This window comes from Scardinius erythrophthalmus (genome assembly GCF_964197995.2).
Source record: "Scardinius erythrophthalmus genome assembly, chromosome: 18".
NCBI classification, from domain to species: domain Eukaryota; kingdom Metazoa; phylum Chordata; class Actinopteri; order Cypriniformes; family Leuciscidae; genus Scardinius; species Scardinius erythrophthalmus.
Genome location: NC_138238.1, coordinates 28,097,134 through 28,116,166, shown reverse-complemented (window position 1 = coordinate 28,116,166; position 19,033 = coordinate 28,097,134). Strand labels below are relative to the sequence as shown.

The 19,033-nt window shown below is 35.6% G+C and overlaps 1 protein-coding gene across 1 annotated transcript in view; it reads right to left on the bottom strand.

Moving 5' to 3' along the window:
- Positions 1–19,033, bottom strand: part of avl9 (AVL9 homolog (S. cerevisiase)) — a 48,305-nt gene that overhangs the window by 20,627 nt on the left and 8,645 nt on the right. Inside the window, exons 3-12 of the mRNA XM_081392547.1 lie at positions 16,261–16,346; positions 15,970–16,041; positions 15,802–15,891; positions 9,075–9,141; positions 8,101–8,141; positions 7,933–7,971; positions 7,785–7,854; positions 3,120–3,586; positions 2,135–2,269; positions 437–656 (exon numbers count right to left, since the gene is read on the bottom strand). Of these exons, the coding sequence (XP_081248673.1) occupies positions 437–656; positions 2,135–2,269; positions 3,120–3,586; positions 7,785–7,854; positions 7,933–7,971; positions 8,101–8,141; positions 9,075–9,141; positions 15,802–15,891; positions 15,970–16,041; positions 16,261–16,346 (1,287 nt within the window). The remainder of the gene's footprint in view (positions 1–436; positions 657–2,134; positions 2,270–3,119; positions 3,587–7,784; positions 7,855–7,932; positions 7,972–8,100; positions 8,142–9,074; positions 9,142–15,801; positions 15,892–15,969; positions 16,042–16,260; positions 16,347–19,033) is intronic.

The window sequence follows — 19,033 nt, the reverse complement described above, 5'->3', positions numbered from 1 at the left end:
AACAAATATCTGGCTCAATGGGTAACACTCTCGCCTCAAAGCAAAAAGGGCAATGGTTTGAGTCCTGGCTGAGCCAAGAGGGCATTTCTGTGTGCAGATTGTATCTCCCCGTGTTGGTTAGGTGAACTGGAAACTAGATATGAGTGTGATTGTTTATGTGTGTGTTACATCAACTGGCCATCCATCCATTGACATACTGTAGGAGATTAGATGCATGGATGTTTTGCGCTGTATTGTTGGGTCACTGTATCACATCACAAGTTGGAGATAACAGATTGTCTCCATTTCAACACTCAAAACATTTCATCATATGCACCCTTATTCCATCACTTTAATTACTATTGTTCATTGTTAATTCATGTTCATTCATAATACAAACAGGTATTCTAAAACATTTTACAAAAATTAATATAAATGTGTGTGTGTTGTAATTCACCTTGCTGTAGAGCAGAAGATAACAGCGAGTGTACATATAGGCCAAACTGTGCCCTTATCCACTCGTCTCCACCCTCCCAGCCCGTCCCGTCAAGAAACACATCCTCTTTATTTTCAGTGACATGTTTCACCAGGTAATCAGCGAATCGCAGATCAGCTGTACTTAAAGACAGCAATTTGCGCAACTCTGGGTCATGGATCTGAATACGGGCTTCATCCACCTGCACACAGGCAAATTTAAAACAATTAACTCTCAACAGCTGTACATCCAAGAAGATATTTGGTTTAACAGCCTCATGGGTTAACTTAACACCTCTCCCTACAAAACAGACCAGTTTCATATTTCAAACATAAGGAAGTAAAAATGTGTATACATTGCAAACAAAAATTAAGCCTATTTTAAGGGCCATTAACACCGTATTGTGTTTTGCATCATGACATTATTTTTATGACAATTCAAGAATAGTTTACCCAAATGAACAAAATATTCTGTCATCACTGTGACTGCAAGTCGCTCTTTTCAAAGCAGTCACAATGAATGGGGACTAAAGCATTCAAGCTTTCGAAAGGATGCTAAAGTACATTAAAAGCATAATAAAAGTGGCCAAACAGTTTGTGCTATATTCCAAGTCTTCTGAAGCCATACTGGTAATTTAAGTCATTGTTCACTGAAAATCTTCAAATAAGCCTCATCTATTCTTTACATCTTTGTAAAAAGAAATAGTAATGTCAGACTTGCTTTAAAGCAAGCCTGCATGGAAAAAAAGAAACACTCGGGTGGGGAGACAAGATGCTGTTTTACTGTTTTATTTTAACGGATGGCTTCAAAACGCTGAATAAACTGACTTTGAAACAGCTTATCACTTATCTACAGCCTACTGGCTTATTCAACCTCCCATTCATGTCTATGGTATCCACAACAGTGATTAAATGTCACACTCTGAAAGCGATTCAGTGACATCAATGTTATAAAGTGGTTAGACAACATGATCCAAGTTGACCGTTATCCTTTCTGTGATGATAGAACCGTGGAGGTTATTTACCCATAATAAGCACATCTCTGATAATGTCTGATTTGTGGATGAATGATTTTGAATCAGATCAATTTTATTTGAATCAGATCTTCTCAGAGACCTAGCTACAGCAGTTAAAAGTTCATCAGAGGGGAAGTATCAGTGAAAAACAACTTAAATTTCTGCCTGTTTTTCACACAAAACTGCTATATAGCTGTAGAAAACTATTAGGCAATTATTTTATGTCGTCTTAAGTCATAAGCTCTATTCTTCTGAAAATTTATGTCTGAGGAATTTATTTTATGCTCCCGTTATATTGGCTGTAGGTAACGTAGCCAAACACATCAATTAGAAAAGTGTCCACTTTTGGTCATGTATATTATTTTAAATAGTTTTTTCATCATTTATAATGTCTGGACAGGATGTTTTTCCTGACTATATTACATTAATCTTGAGAAATATCATTGCGAATTAAGAGAATTACAATCAAAAGTAGACCAACCAGACACATTACAGGAATGAGAATTGAGAAGCTTTAACTCTCATGAATATAACGTCACAATGCAAAGAAATGAGCTGCACACATTCTTGACAGGCTTTGTGAGATTCACCTAATAATATCTCATATGTCAGTCTCCATAATTAGAGTGTTTACAGAACAAAGAAAAAAAAGTTGATGGACTCACGTCCACAACGGCATCACTTAGGTGGCGCTGTTGACGGAAGAGGATGTTGGTCGCTCCGGCAACAAAACCTCGAACACTTATGTCTGATAGCAGGTGGTGCTGTTGGAGTGCCATGTATGGCATGCACAGGTAACCCTGGAAACAGGGCAAAGAAGTCAAAAGGTCATGCAAATCAAACTTGCATGTTTAATCCAGTGGTCAGGGTTCGGTTGGTTAGAAGTTAGTCCCTGTTGGTAGAAGTTCTAACAACTTTCTGGAGTAAAAAGCATATTTTCTGTATTCACGTTCTTGTTGAAATTTTGTCAGTTACAACACTGCTACTCAATGTGCATGTCTGCTAACATTTTGACTTCATGAGGGGTTTTTCTTTTGTTGCCACTTTATTAAATTGCATATTGCATATTTGTAATTAACTCATTTTATTGGGCTCTAATAAATATGGCTCTATCACAGTACTTGCTATCTCAAGTTTTAAAACACACAGGATACTGTAAAGGAGGGTAGTGGATACAGTGCGATGAAGTTAGCCAATCACAGCAGTGGGACTGTACTTTCGTTTTTGCAAGTGGTGAGACCCCTAGTGTTTTCCCAGAGAGTGAATTTTATAAATATAGGACATTTTTGGTGCAAAAAACTTTGCAAACTTTATAATCTAACCTCGACTGCATTTTTTACAGAGCCCCTAAAGGGACATGGTGATATGAAATGGGAGGGAAAAAAAAGTTAGTTAGTTTGCATTCGTTTGCAAAATGTTTGTGTTAGACTAAAATAAAAAATGCAAGTATATCTTTACAGTCATTTTCCCTATTGTTTAATTAACAATTAAAATTCTGAATCTGAATTAAATAAAAGCATGCCAAATTTCATTAATTATAGTATAACAGTTTTAACAAATATATTCAAGCTTTTTATAATTACTGAACTTGCACAAGTATAGTTTTACTCTAGAGTATGGTGGATGTGACAATGTGTCTTGTGTGCACACCTTTGTAAAGATAGCGAGTGGTAGTCCATACTGGTCTTCTTGCAATCCAGATACAATGCCTGAGGTCAACGTTCCCTGTCCTGTGGCTGACTGTGGCTGTACTGTTATTGGCAGACCTGAATCTGTGTCAGACATCTCTGAATGATCTATGTCCACATTCTCTTCCATTTCATCCATCACATGAGGCTCCAGGGTCTCCCATTCACACTCTGAGGAGTCCAGCAAGCTTCCTGTTTGAGGCTGAAGGTAGTGTGTCTCCAAAGCAGTGTTACAAGCCTTTGATTGATCCGGCTGGTCACTGACATCACACCTGCCCTCAAGCTCTTTTGGTATGTCAGTAACATCTGTAGCAGACATGGAGAATGATTCTTCATCTGCAGATATGATTTCTGGTGAACTGAAGTCCTCTGAGATGCTCCTCCGGGGCTGATAGTGAGAGGAATCTGCCAGCCCATGCTCTATTATACCTGAAAAAATAAATAAATAAATAAGTCACTTTATATAACTTAAGAATAGGGCTATTTTTTTTTTTTTTTTTTTTAATAGGGCGATATTTAAGAAAAATGCAATATGCGATAACTCATTAAATAATACACTATTCGGTATGCGATACAATAATACTTAAAGTGTGTAAAATAAACAAATTATCTTTAAAATATATTTAAAATTATATAGCCTACATACTTGTTTCACATTCTTTTTGTGACAAGAAAACATCCCTAAACTTCTGAAAGTGAACAGCAGTGTTTTACTGTAGCATAATAAATGTTATTTTAACATCAGTGTAAACCACGGGGTTTAGGGTTTCAGGTTATCCTACATTAGGTTTATTTAACAGAAACTGAATAATCAAATGTAAAAATAAAACACTGCTTAGTTTTCACTGTATGAATTAAAAATATACTGATTCTTATTAAAGCTACAAATGTTATTCAGCCAAGAGCAGTAAGTGATTTTATCTTTGTCTTTTGTTCATGATCCCAGTTATTGCAAGCCATTGCAATATGCATATCGCGATATATACATTTGTGATATTTCGATAATTTCGATATATTGTGCAGCCCTACTTAACAATATTATTCATAAAGAATTAAGTTTACTTTTTAAAATAATTCCTTCTACATAAACACCAACATAAAATCTACTTTGCAGCTTAATACTCTAGCCAAGAACGGCCAAATTAGACAGGAAGAGATTGTTTCACTTTGTTTTAAATGTTGCTTTTAGGGGTGGGTCTATCTGGAATAGATGTGCAGGGCTTGATGCTTACTTTTTTTTCCCAAGGAGCATATGTGCTCGTAAGTTGAAAAATTTAGGAGCGCATTAAAAACTTTAGGGGCACAATGCAAATTTTTCAAATGTGTTTTAGCTTAATAAAAGGATATAAAGAAACATTAAAATAACACAAAGGGTATTTCTGCTTCAAACTGTTTTTAATCATTATGTATTATTTATAGTCCTACTTTAAAAATGTATATATATATATATATATATATATATATATATATATATATATATATATATATATATATATATATATATACAGTGAGGAAAATAAGTATTTGAACACCCTGCTATTTTGCAAGTTCTCCCACTTAGAAATCATGGAGGGGTCTGAAATTGTCATCGTAGGTGCATGTCCACTGTGAGAGACATAATCTAAAAAAAAAAATCCAGAAATCACAATGTATGATTTTTTAACTATTTATTTGTATGATACAGCTGCAAATAAGTATTTGAACACCTGAGAAAATCAATGTTAATATTTGGTACAGTAGCCTTTGTTTGCAATTACAGAGGTCAAACGTTTCCTGTAGTTTTTCACCAGGTTTGCACACACTGCAGGAGGGGTTTTGGCCCACTCCTCCACACAGATCTTCTCTAGATCAGTCAGGTTTCTGGGCTGTCGCTGAGAAACACGGAGTTTGAGCTCCCTCCAAAGATTCTCTATTGGGTTTAGGTCTGGAGACTGGCTAGGCCACGCCAGAACCTTGATATGCTTCTTACAGAGCCACTCCTTGGTTATCCTGGCTGTGTGCTTCGGGTCATTGTCATGTTGGAAGACCCAGCCTCGACCCATCTTCAATGCTCTAACTGAGGGAAGGAGGTTGTTCCCCAAAATCTCGCAATACATGGCCCCAGTCATCCTCTCCTTAATATAGTGCAGTCGCCCTGTCCCATGTGCAGAAAAACACCCCCAAAGCATGATGCTACCACCCCCATGCTTCACAGTAGGGATGGTGTTCTTGGGATGGTACTCATCATTCTTCTTCCTCCAAACACGTTTAGTGGAATTATGACCAAAAAGTTATATTTTGGTCTCATCTGACCACATGACTTTCTCCCATGACTCCTCTGGATCATCCAAATGGTCACTGGCAAACTTAAGACTTTGGTCTCATCTGACCACATGACTTTCTCCCATGACTCCTCTGGATCATCCAAACGGTCATTGGCAAACTTAAGACGGGCTTTGACATGTGCTGGTTTAAGCAGGGGAACCTTCCGTGCCATGCATGATTTCAAACCATGACGTCTTAGTGTATTACCAACAGTAACCTTGGAAACGGTGGTCCCAGCTCTTTTCAGGTCATTGACCAGCTCCTCCCGTGTAGTTCTGGGCTGATTTCTCACCTTTCTTCGGATCATTGAGACCCCACGAGGTGAGATCTTGCATGGAGCCCCAGTCCGAGGGAGATTGACAGTCATGTTTAGCTTCTTCCATTTTCTAATGATTGCTCCAACAGTGGACCTTTTTTCACCAAGCTGCTTGGCAATTTCCCCGTAGCCCTTTCCAGCCTTGTGGAGGTGTACAATTTTGTCTCTAGTGTCTTTGGACAGCTCTTTGGTCTTGGCCATGTTAGTAGTTGGATTCTTACTGATTGTATGGGGTGGACAGGTGTCTTTATGCAGCTAACGACCTCAAACAGGTGCATCTAATTTAGGATAATAAATGGAGTGGAGGTGGACATTTTAAAGGCAGACTAACAGGTCTTTGAGGGTCAGAATTCTAGCTGATAGACAGGTGTTCAAATACTTATTTGCAGCTGTATCATACAAATAAATAGTTAAAAAAAAATCATACATTGTGATTTCTGGATTTTTTTTTTAGATTATGTCTCTCACAGTGGACATGCACCTACAATGACAATTTCAGACCCCTCCATGATTTCCAAGTGTGAGAACTTGCAAAATAGCAGGGTGTTCAAATACTTATTTTCCTCACTGTATATATATATATATATATATATAGGCATGTGACGACGTTATCAAATTTTAATTTAACGATAATTGCTGAAGCTTTTACAATGGTAGCCTATATGGTATCATGTATTGCATTAGGTTAGAATAAATTGTTGTCCTCTAAACAGGTTTAATAACTTTTTTCTTACAATAAAACAACTCTGAACATTTCAATATACAATAAAACAATACACAAAAAAATTATAAAGCAAACAAATGTTCCAAACAGTTTTAAGTGCAAAATAACTATACAGAACAATAGGTAACACTTTACAATAAGGTCCCATTAGTTGGTTAGTTAATGCATTAAGTAGGCTAACATTAAGTAACAATGAGCAAAAGCTTGATACAGCAGTTATTATTCTTTGTTAACGTTAATTAAAAAAAATACTAAAGTTCATGTTATCTCAAGTCCATTAATATTAGCAGATACAACTTTTCATTTTAATAATGTAAACTGTAAAAAATATTGCCTTGGTTTTACTCAAAAAATTGAGGCAACTATTTGCATCACACTTTCTGTTGTTCCATCAGCAGAGTTGCTGTCAGAGAGTGATGAATGTGCATTTTCATTCAGGGCGTCTCCTTCACTCGTTCCGCCATGCTTTTCATCAGTGTTATATATTTAATTAAATAATTAGCTTTTAAAGTTAAGTAATCATTTTAGACTGTATCGCTGTTTTTCCATAACCATCTTGAAAACGTCTATAGATGATACGTTTTTTATACAATTTAAGATACTTAAGAAGTTTTATTCGCACTCATGCTCCTGTACTTCAATTCGCACTTCACTCGCATCTATTTTTAGTCGCAAATGCGAGTGAAACGTTTGCACTGTCGAGCCCTGATGTGCGGTGTCTTGACGGGCTGGAGCTCTGGTATCTTTCACAAAATAAAAGTCACTTTTGGTGTCAGTACTGTGCCTTCTTATCTATACTTCTGTTGACCCCAAAAACTTTTTTCCTGAGAACAGTCCAATATTTTTTCCTCCAGTCAACGAACTAGATTGACCAATCCAAATGTGAAGCAAATCTTTTCCAGGTTCGCAAAAAAAAAAAAAAAAGGTGCTTATTAGGTGCGTTTACATCAGGTTATTCAAGCGGAAGACGGTGGATTTGGTAACCTAGGAACCAACAGTAAATAAAACACCTATCAGCAGAAACAGTATAGTGTCGGTTCCAGTTCGAGAGCCGTTATCCCTTTTGTATATTAATACAAGACAGAATAATATGATTATCCAGCCTGTTTGTTTTTTTAGATAATCTAATAACATTTATATTATCTTGTTAAAGTTACTCTGCAGTGTTACTATTTCTTTATTAACCTTTAGGTTAGTGCTTCAATTTTTTTTTTGTTAGAATAACACACCCGCCGATTCAAATCTGGCACAATATCAAAAGACCTGTTTTAAAGCATTTTTACCTGGAAACAATGACAGGACAGTCATCAGAGTTTCAACCAATCTCTTCACCGGAGTCACATAAAACAAGATCTATAGGGAGATAGTAAACGTGATCATCCTTGAGATCCCACTTTAATATAAAGTGTGTATTGAGATGGTAATAATTACCTTCTTTTCTAGCAGAATCAGTTTAAAAATAATCAGAACCTAGAGCAAATAAAGAGAAACAACACAAACATTTAGTCCAAAATCAGACAAGTTGCATAATAAAGATCAAAATAAATATGTATTATCCAAAAGGATGAAGCAGCATTTAAAATGAGTCCAGTCCTTTACCTTGTGTTTAAAGTGCAGGATCAAATCTCTGGCAGACAGACCTTCAGAACAAACAACAAAAATAATAATAATAATAATAAAGAAATTAATGATTGGAAATGGCAAATTTATTGTGTTAAGTATATATATTAATCATGTACATGTACACATTTCTTTTGAATTATTTTACTTTATCACACCCCAAAGTTGTGTTAAAAAAAAAAACCCCATTGGCTGCACAGTTTCATAACTGGTATTTGTGTAGTTATTCAAATACTCCTAAAAAGCATTTAAATGCAACATAAAACAGTATTTGCAACACATTTGACGTTTGTAATTAGGCATATTTCAGTATAGCACAAAATAATCTATGACAAATTTTTTTGCAGGTTTTAAATTTAAATATAATGTTTTTATAATTTTTTGATTGGGTAGTGTGGGCTGAAGAACATCCTCCAGAACATCTCCACATATTCTAATTGTTTTTTCTTTTGCAATAATGTGCACTGGTCAGTCACACACAATAAGACTAGAAATGTGCATTTGGAAAGTACATAGGGGTCAAATTTTACATCACACTCATCCAATTAGGGTCAGTTAAAAAGGAATAGTTCTTGTAAAATAAAAATGAAAATTCTGTCATAATTGACTCACCCTCAAGTTGTTTCAAACCTCTATGAATTTCTTTCTTCTGCTGAACACAAAAGAATATATTTTGAAGAATGTCAATAACCAAACAGTTGATGGACCCCATTGACTTGCATAGTATTTGTTTCCCTACTATGGAAGTCAATGGGGTCCATCAACTGTCTGGTTAAAGAAATTCTTCAAAATATCTTAATTTGTGTTCAGCAGAAGAAAGAATTTCATAGAGGTTTGAAACAACTTGAGGGTGAGTCAATTATGACAGAATTTTCATTTTTAAGTGAACTATTCCTTTGAGGGTGAAATTATCTATTATAGTTGTGAAAAGCAGATTTGTGTTTTTGAATTACCCAGATAAATCTGTGATCCCTCCAGCGCCGTACAGCTTAAAGATCTGTTCATATTATCATAGAGCTCCTACAGAGAACCAAGAACAATCATATAGTGATTTTTTGCTACTGGTTGATTTAAAAGTGGTCTTCTTTAAATATCTTATATCTGTGTTGATGCAGCATTATACAAAAGCAAATGTTTGCAGTTACTGATGTCACCGTAAAAGTACAGATGTATTTGACACCTATGATTAATTTATTCTGCAACTGAAAGTAGGTGGATAATTGACCTTTTGCACACATCCACAGTATGTTAGTTTCATTGTGTTAATTTACATTATATTTACAGAGGTATATACTTACCTCAAACTCCCCTAATATGTGAGACAGTTTCGTTTCAGTTTGATCATTTATTTTATGTTTTACTAATAACTGTTATTTTCTCATAGGATTTGAAAGCAATGTAAGTTAGCCTTACAAACATTTCATACATAAAACATAAAAATAAATGTGCTTTATTTAAAATAAATGTCCTAAAATTGTTTCAGTCATTGACATCCATACTTTTTTCTTTGCAGGAGGTGTGACTTGTAAAAAGTGAAAGTGACATGTGAAGGCCAAGTATGGTAACCCATACTTGAAATTTGTCCTCTGCATTTAACCCATCCAAGTGCGTGCACACACACACACACACACACACACACACACACACACACACACACGTACATCTATCTTTATGAGGACATTCATTGACACAATGCAATCTCTAGCCTCTTACCTTAACCTTACCCATCACAACTAAGTGCCTAACCCGAACCCTGACCCTAAACCGACCCTTAACCTCAAAGGCTCTCAGAAAGTGAGGACCGGCCAACATGTCCTCACTTTACTCTTTGTCCTCACTCCAATGGTCTAAAACTCAAACTGGTCCTCACAAAGATAGTTGTACAAGTACACACACACACACACACACACACACACACACACACACACACACACACACACACACACACACACACACACACACACACACACACACACACACACACACACACACACACACACACACACACACACACACACACACACACACACACACACACACACACACACACACACACACACACACACACACACACACACACACACACACACACACACACACACACAATGCAAACCATGACAGACACACCTGGAGCAGTGGGCAGCCATTTTTGTTGTGGCGCCCGGGAAGCGATTGGGGGTTAGGTGTCTTGCTCAAGGGCACCTCATTCATTTCATTCTGGTACTGAGAATCAGGCCAGCAACCTTTGGTTACCGGTCAGACTCTCTAACCATTAGACCACGACTGCCTACTTGTAGTAGTAGGCGCAACTTACAGTGACATGGTTGTTGTACTGCGGAACACAGACAGACCTTTCAGCTGGTAGGGTTATTTTGACCCAGCAACTGGTTTATTCATTTTTAATTCTGTGTCGAACTTTCTGGATTCTTCACTTGGCTTCAGACTTTGAGGTTCACGGAACTCATAGCGGGCAGGATTTTATGGTAAGTTAATATGAATATTTACCTATATTTTTTAATAAGTTGTGATAACACCAAGCGCATATATTATGGAATCTTTGCACATTTAAAAGAAAAAAAAAACATGCTCCGTACCAAATCTGTATTAAAGAGCACCGCGTGTTCCAATTTTAGCGCTTCACACGCAAAATCCAGAGGGAAATTGGTCTGAAATACACCTATGAGTTCTGTTGGAAAACTTGTCAAAAGAAGTGATAGAAGTAAGTTCAATGAGAGTCTGTGCAAGTCTGTAATGTTTCTGTCTGTTAAAAATGTTATTTGTGTGTCCTGTCCTCAGGTGACGCAGCACTGGCTTAATTAGTGGGTCGACAGTTATGAGGTGCAAATTGTGCATTTTTTTATTATTATGAATGTTTTCTTAGTGTATTAAGTATGTGAATCTTTAAATGATATATATGTTAAGAAGTTGCTGTGTTTGGCAGCTGTGAAACCCCATGTCAGTTTTTAATCTTGCGAATGGTTGTACACTCTAAAAAATGTTGGGTTGTTTCCCATGTTTGGGTCAAATATGGACAAACCTAACCATTGGGCATAAAAATGTAATTAAAAAAATTAAACCAATGGTTGGGTTTGACCATACTCCTCAAAAGACTGTGTTGGATGGAGTCAAATATGGCCAAAACTTTTTTCTTTGTGTAATATGATTTAATGCAAAAAATAATGCAGTTTTCCACTATAGCACTATAATGCATAGTAATGCATAAGGCAATGAGCAAAAATAGCAGTACAGGGCTTAAGTGATGTTATACTGCTAGCACCCGTGTGGACAATTACCACCTTTTCTTTGAATTCAACTTTGAATAAAAAAATTCTGTGAAAAACAGAAATACTTTTCATTTTGTCAATTAAAGCACCTGGTCTTATTGTCACTGTCATCGTTTATTTTCAGATAAATATAAAAAACTTAACATTTTATACTTCAGAACTGTTAACATATTTATCTGTTGATTAAAATGTTTTAATACATTAAGGCTTTAATGGTATAATTAAAGTGCACTAGTTGAAATGTTGTACCATTTCAGGGGTCTGTTAGGCTTTATTTGAATATTTTAAAAAAGCACTATTTCAGAATTTTGTTGGATGCAGTTTTGGTCATGTCAATATTCCTAGCTTTATCAGGTTAAAACTCCATTTTGTTGTTTTTGTTATGTAATGTTTTATTGGGTAGTTGTGGCCTAATGGTTAGACAGTTGGACTTGTAACCCAAAGGTTGTGGGTCTGAGTCTCAGTACCAACAGGTAATTTAGGTGAGGAGGAGTAAATGAACAGTGCTCTCTTCACAGGCTGCTCTCGACACAGGCTACCCACTGCTTCGGGTGTGTGTTCAATACTCACTGCTGTGTGTGTGCACTTGGATGGGTGAAATACAGAGCACAAATTATGAGTATGGCACACCATATTGGCTACACGTCACTTTCACTTTTTTCACATAATTTTTTAATAATTCAATGGTCTGGAGTAAATTTTTCCACTTATACTACAGTTACCGTACCTTAGAAATTTTATCAGGTTTTTGTCCTTAAAACGCTCTAAATTTCTTAATTAAGATATTAATAATTTCTTACGTATCCCATCCCAAGCCTCTTCATAACCCTTCCCATTTTAAATTGACCCTAAATGAAAAACTTTGAGGGATCTTGATCATTACCTTTGGACTTAAGATCTAAATCTAAGATTGTGCACAACGTTTATATATGCATGTAATATATGCACCTTGTTTATATATGCATGTAATATATGCATGTAATATATCCTGTGCTGCGTTAATAATGTTTCTGTTAACTTCTGTATAACCAACATTTGTTTTGTGCTATGACACAAAGACGGCCGCTGAGGTTAAAGTAAAATAAAAATAACAAAAGTACATAGATATAATAAAAAATAAAAAAAAATAAAAAAGTCAAGCAATCTCCATTGGACCACTTTAGATATATAGACCACTGATCTATATAAATGACTGGATTGCTCATGACGTCATAAAAAGTGAAGCCACTGCGCCATATTGGTATTCCCTATATAGAATTACTTCACATTCCATTGAATTAATAGTAAAACATCTGATTTCAATGAGAAAACATTATCTAACGAGTCAGTGTTTTTATATCTGAAGTCTTCCTGTACATTCTTACAATGCAAACGTCCTAAACAATTAAAAGGTTTAAATTGGTAAAAGTCAAGAATTTCCCCTGATTATTAATAGTTAAGTTCCTCTTCATTACAGTAGTGAATATCAGATTTTTGAGATTTTCAAAATTTGTATTGCATATGTCAAAATGATTCTTCTAAAATCTGAACACAGATTTATGTTCTGTAAGGCATGCACATACAACTTAATTCGCCATGTACAGTTCTTCACTGTGGTTTTGTAATTATGTTGTGTTATGAAATATTGTTTTTATTTGTACAGTGACTGTAAATTATTCAACAGTGTTTTCACTTACAGCATGTATTTTGAAGCAGTAAAGACAACAGTTAAATGTTTGTTAAATTAATAATTAGCTCAACAATATATACAAATAACACTTAAAGGTCTCGTTCTGCGTGATCCCATGTTTCAAACTTTAGTTAGTGTGTAATGTTGTTGTTAGAGTATAAATAATATCTGTAAAATTATAAAGCTCAAAGTTCAATGCCAAGCGAGATATTTTATTTAACAGAAGTTGACTACTAAAAACGGCTGGATTGGACTACACCCCTCTACTTCCTTCATTAGTGACATCACCAGAACCGTGTTTTGACTAACCTCCGCCCACAGGAACACAGGCGTATTGATGGCGAAATGTCAACAGACGGTTGATGTTTATCTATAATCGGGTACCGCAAAAGTTTAATTTAAAGTTGTTAGTTTGCTCTGTCCATTTCACCACGGACTGTTTTTCTAACCTGGGATAATATCAAGCAGGCTTCTCTCAGCGTTTCATACTGACGAAGGGGACAATTTCAACTATATTCCAGCAAGCAGTAAGTAGTGATTCACTATGGAAGTAGCGATTAACTTCACATCGTTTCTCTTAGTAGGATGAAAATAATCTTACTTAAACTGTGATTAATATACAGAAAGCGATCAAAGAACAATCCCTTTCCAATCGCCCAAGCTGTTGATCACACAGCGCGAGTTTATCTGGACACTTGCCAAACCTCGTTATGAAATCAATGACGCTGTTACACTGCACAACGAAGCTCTTACTGTATTTATATACCTCATGTTTGCATTGGTGAAATCATTAGTGAGTGCAGAAACTGCGTTGCAATGATAAGATCTTTTTTCACGCGATCAACAGTCTGTCATCTGCTCAATGCTCATCATCACTGCAACCTTTTATGTGATGAGAATAGATCTAAATACCTAAAAAACTTCTCACGATTCGTTAATCCAGATAGCTGTAATAGTAAAAACGTATAATAGCTGTAATAGTAAAAGTTTTCCAGATAGTTCCAATCCACATGTAATGCCAGATATTTCATATGCAAGCATGTCAGCCAATCACAGCAGAGGGCATTTACATTGACGTCTCACAGCAGACACGCCCCTTCAAACAGAGCGTTCAAACCAGGGAATGAAATCAGGCTAGGAAATATGCCTTTTATTTTTAAATTATAACAATTTTTGATCTAAAAAACATACTAACATTATAAGGGCACCCCTGGAAACATTATAAAATAATAAAAATAATCCATGGAATGGGACCTTTAATTCATATGCAAACTGTCATGCTAGTAAAAAGCCATACAATTTGAGCTGACCTGTGGCTTTTTAATGGTTTCCAAGATCTCCAAGAGTCTGAAGTGGATGTTGGTCCACAAAAAGACATCAGGAAATAATGTACACACTTCACATATTATTCAGAGAAATAACGCTGGCTCCGTATAGATTTAAAGACATGACGCTTTATTTCCAAGCATTTATTGTCGATCCGAGCAAGATGCTGCATGGTAAACCTTGGATTTTTATGCAATATAGCACAATATAATATTAGGGTTTGTATGTATTGTAAAAATAATTGTTTATTTGACTATTCATGCTTAATATTTCCTGCATAATTACGTTCACAAAGAAATCTATTCTGTGTAGGTCAGTTACCTGTGTCGGCAGTGTGCAGTAGACACACCCATCTGAACGATATTTCTATTTATCACTTATCCTGCCCAAAAAGACCATAAACATTACAGATAACGTCTGAAGTAATTAATTTACATACATATATCTATAAAAACGAATCATGTCCTACTGATACACAGCAAATCGGCTGATTTTAGGTAAAGGGTTTGGCTGTAAGTTAATGATGCCCTCTGTCGGTAGGGAATAGCAATATAACCGATCAAACACTTCTGGTGGCTTTACCGCCAATTTATGTAAATCAGTTTAACACACAATGAACATTTTTATACAGTCATTTATATCGATTTGAGAAGTTGCCCTACTTATAGCAAAGCTGTAAGTTTATCTACTTCAAAAAATAACAAAATTACCTCAGTACTGATAAATGTCATGCAGCTCTTTAGTGGCATTCGTCTCTGCGTATGTGTCTAAGTACCGTATGTACCTTAGAGTGCTTTTCATAAATAACAAAATGCATATTTATTTCAATGTCTTTTTGGTTTGTGGTTCTTTTGCTATGCTAGTCTGCAAAGGTCTTGAAATAATATGAAATAAAATGACTAAGTGACATGGAACTGTAATGCTGTCAAGTCCTGCCTGAAACTACTTTAGCTGTGCATGTAGGGTTGCAAACATATGCCATATTTCCAGCTGTATTTAGTGTCAGATTTAGCTGTTGTTGGCTATAATATATTTAGTACAACAAATGTATCCCAAATATACACAATGCGATTTTTTTTTTACTCTTTACTAAGGGTTTCTTAATTTTAGACCAACTGTTCACTAATCCCTGGTCAAGACATTTTTAACTGTAGACTTGAGTATACAGATGGAATTTAGAATTTAATACAGAATTGAATTGAATTTTTTTTTTTTTTACTTTATGCAAAAAAAAATATATATATATATATATATATATATATATTTATATAGATATACCACTGATATGACTGGAGTTCTTAATTTCATAAATGTAAAACATTTGAACTTACTGGTCCTTTACATCTTCTAGCTGCATTAGTTCTTAAAATATCTGAAAATGTAATGTGTGAAAGATCTTGCCTTTAGGATGGAGATCTGAGAGAAATCTTTTTCTTCAAAGTAAGCGTGAGTTATGAGCTGAAGTTTAGCCTCTATCATTCCAAACAGTGGCTGAAACAACAATGCATAACATTAATAATCAGTATTTTCTTTATGTAAATCAAGGCTTCTCTAGCATATGCAGCTTACCAATCGACTGAGAACGCAAACACTCTTCTGAACTGTCTCTCTCGTGATATCTGCCTCTCGTACTTTCAGTGCCTGTAATACACAGCATTACAATAATATAAGACTAGATATAATGTAATTCTTTAACAATTAAAAAAACAGCTTATTTATTTATTTAGAGAAATTTATGTTGGATTGAGGAAACTGTTTTACATCATTATGATATCACCAGACAGCATTTCCCTGGGTTATGCTCAATTAAAAATGAAATCTTACACAAAGCATTGTAAGTATAAATTATTGTGGACAAACCTTAGCCTCCATCTGTCTGTAGCAAGACACTCCATAAACACATTTCAGCTGTCCATCCAGAGAAGGCAAATGAAAGTAGACAGTGTCTGTCCATAAAAAACATAACAATGTGCATTTTAAAACAGATATGCTGATAAAATACTTCATTGATTATATCTATGATCATTGCTCAGTCTGAACATACCACACCCCCATCATCTTATCTTACATAAAAAAATAAAAAGACAAACACACACAGATACAATTGATTATGCCTAAAGTGTATTTGTAGTTGTCGATGTGAAAATTAACGTTTTTTTGCTAGCTTCAGCCTGACACAGTTATCATTTTCACGCCCTGCGCCATGTTGTTTAAATAGCAAATGCATTTGCGCCCATTTGTGCGACCATGGGCGTGTTGGTCTGAAAACAATGTGTGTTCAGGTGCATTGTTGGCACATAGCTATTTTGAGGCAACTGAAATAGACTGCGCCATTGACCAACAAAAACCTGGGCCCGTATGTATAAAACTTCTCAGAAAGGCTCTTAAGAATAGTCCTAAGCTTTGTCTTAAGTGTCAAAAACTTCTTAGTAAAAAGTAGGCCTTTTCTAAGAGTAGGAGACTTTTACAAAGAAGCTAAAAGCAACTTTCAGTAAAGTCTAAGACTGATCTTAAGTGCTGACTGAAGTGGCACTTAAGTGCTGCAAACTATGGACTACAATGATGTCAACTCAAAATAGCCGTCCTCAACCTCTGAATCAGCCAATAGTGAGCCTGCAAGGGTGAGGTCACAGCAGCATGACACCAATGTAATTATAATAAAATCACCTAATTAAGACACTGAAACATTTATTTCAATACTTACATTTACTTTAAAAAGTAAAATAAATAAAAAAAATATAAAAAGTGCAATAGATAATTTTCTATTGATATAGTATGTCTCAGTTGGAGTGATGATGCAAACATGAGTTCCATCATCGGCTCCAACAACTCCAGGGAACCTTGCAATTCTCATAAAATTGGCTTGCTTTTGCCGCATGGTTTGAAGATCAGTTGGAAAGTCAATGAACTGCCATACAGTAGTGGCCAAAATTGTCGATCAGCCTAGGAAAACTGACATCTTCACCCTTTATCCAAATATTATTCAAAATGTAAAAAAAAGATTTTGTAAGCATATTGCATTAGCCTGGGTTTCCCCATGCTGCCTTGAGCGCAGCGCGATTTTATTCATGCTGCTAGGCAGCCTGGATACCATGGACCAGATTTTCCCCTCAAAAAGGGAACCAATCACAGAACGGGGAGGGAGCAGCAAGACGATGACGACGTCTATGCGACACACCGAAGCAGTTTGTTTATATCTAGGGATCCAACATGGCATCAGACGCGAAGTTACCTTTCGATGCAGACTTAGATAGTGTTCTAAGTAGTTTAGAACGCAAGTTTATTTCGTCTTCTTCCTCGTCGAATTTCTGTCGCTCTACATACGTCATCTGGTATAATTGAAACGATTGGCTATGAGCTACGTACAGGCGCATTTGATAGACATTCGTAGCACCCAATAAACGGCTCTGGGCATTCGTAAACCACGCCTCAAATACGAGAAAATTAACATGTGGTTCCCAGACCACGTCTCAATAAGAAAGAGGTCTGACGTTAGCCAGGCTAATATTGCATAATACTTTGAGTCAATTGTTTTATTTGTGATGACACACTGAAACATACCAAATCATGCAAAGAACACATGCAAACAAAAGAGAACCAGTGAAATATTAATAACTTAATTAAGATTATGTTGTTATCATTGTATTCTTTTTCCTGGAACTTTTTTGTTTTTCTAAACAAAACTAGTTTTGTAGTATGTAGTTTTTCTAAACTGTAGTTTTTTTTTTTTTTGCCAAATAATTTTGTCATTTAAAAACCGTCACTAAGTTAAGTTTTTGTTCTTCCTTCATATTTTGAAATGCAAAAAAAAAAAAAAAAAACCTTTGCACTTTCATCACTTTGGGCCACTACTATATTTGGTGTGGTTAGTGCCACAATAGTGCTATTTCAGAACATGCTAACTGTGGACTGAAGGGCCCAAGTCATCACCGGTGCACTGCTGCATTTTTCCAGTCGCCAAAAATGTCATTATTACTTTTCATTACAGCAGTCAGAGCACTAATATGTTGAGTGGGAGGAGTTATTAAATTTCTTACAAGGTCAGTTACAAAAATTATTTATTGTAAAAGTCAATAAAAAAATATGCATCATGCTGCATTTGTCATAGGTGGTTGCAAGTAAACAGGTGAAGAAGACAAAGATATTCCAACACGAAGTTTTAATAACAATAAACCTACAGATAGGTGAACTTGAAGCAACACACACACTTAACATAGACGTTACCGGACCATGAACAGAATACAGGCAGGAACTTAAATACACAGAGATAATTAACTAAACGACGAACTGCTGTGATGACTGTGTTAGTCCATGGTGACAGATGAGTGGCGGGCGGCAAATAGGAACAAGGAACAGAAGACAGGAAGAACAACAAACTAAAAGTCCTTGAATTGAATACAACTGAACATAATGGTGACAGACCCTAAAAAACCCTAATAAACCAGAGCTATATAATAATAAATATATAATAATAATAATAATAATAAACCTGAGTTATTTCACATCGGCTTTTCAAGATATTTTGTACAAATGGTACCAGATTGTATAGAAATGTACTACTGAAGAAACAAAAGTATTTAGGTAGAATTTCAAAAACTCTTCTCAATTTGTACTAAAGTGTAGTGTAATGTAG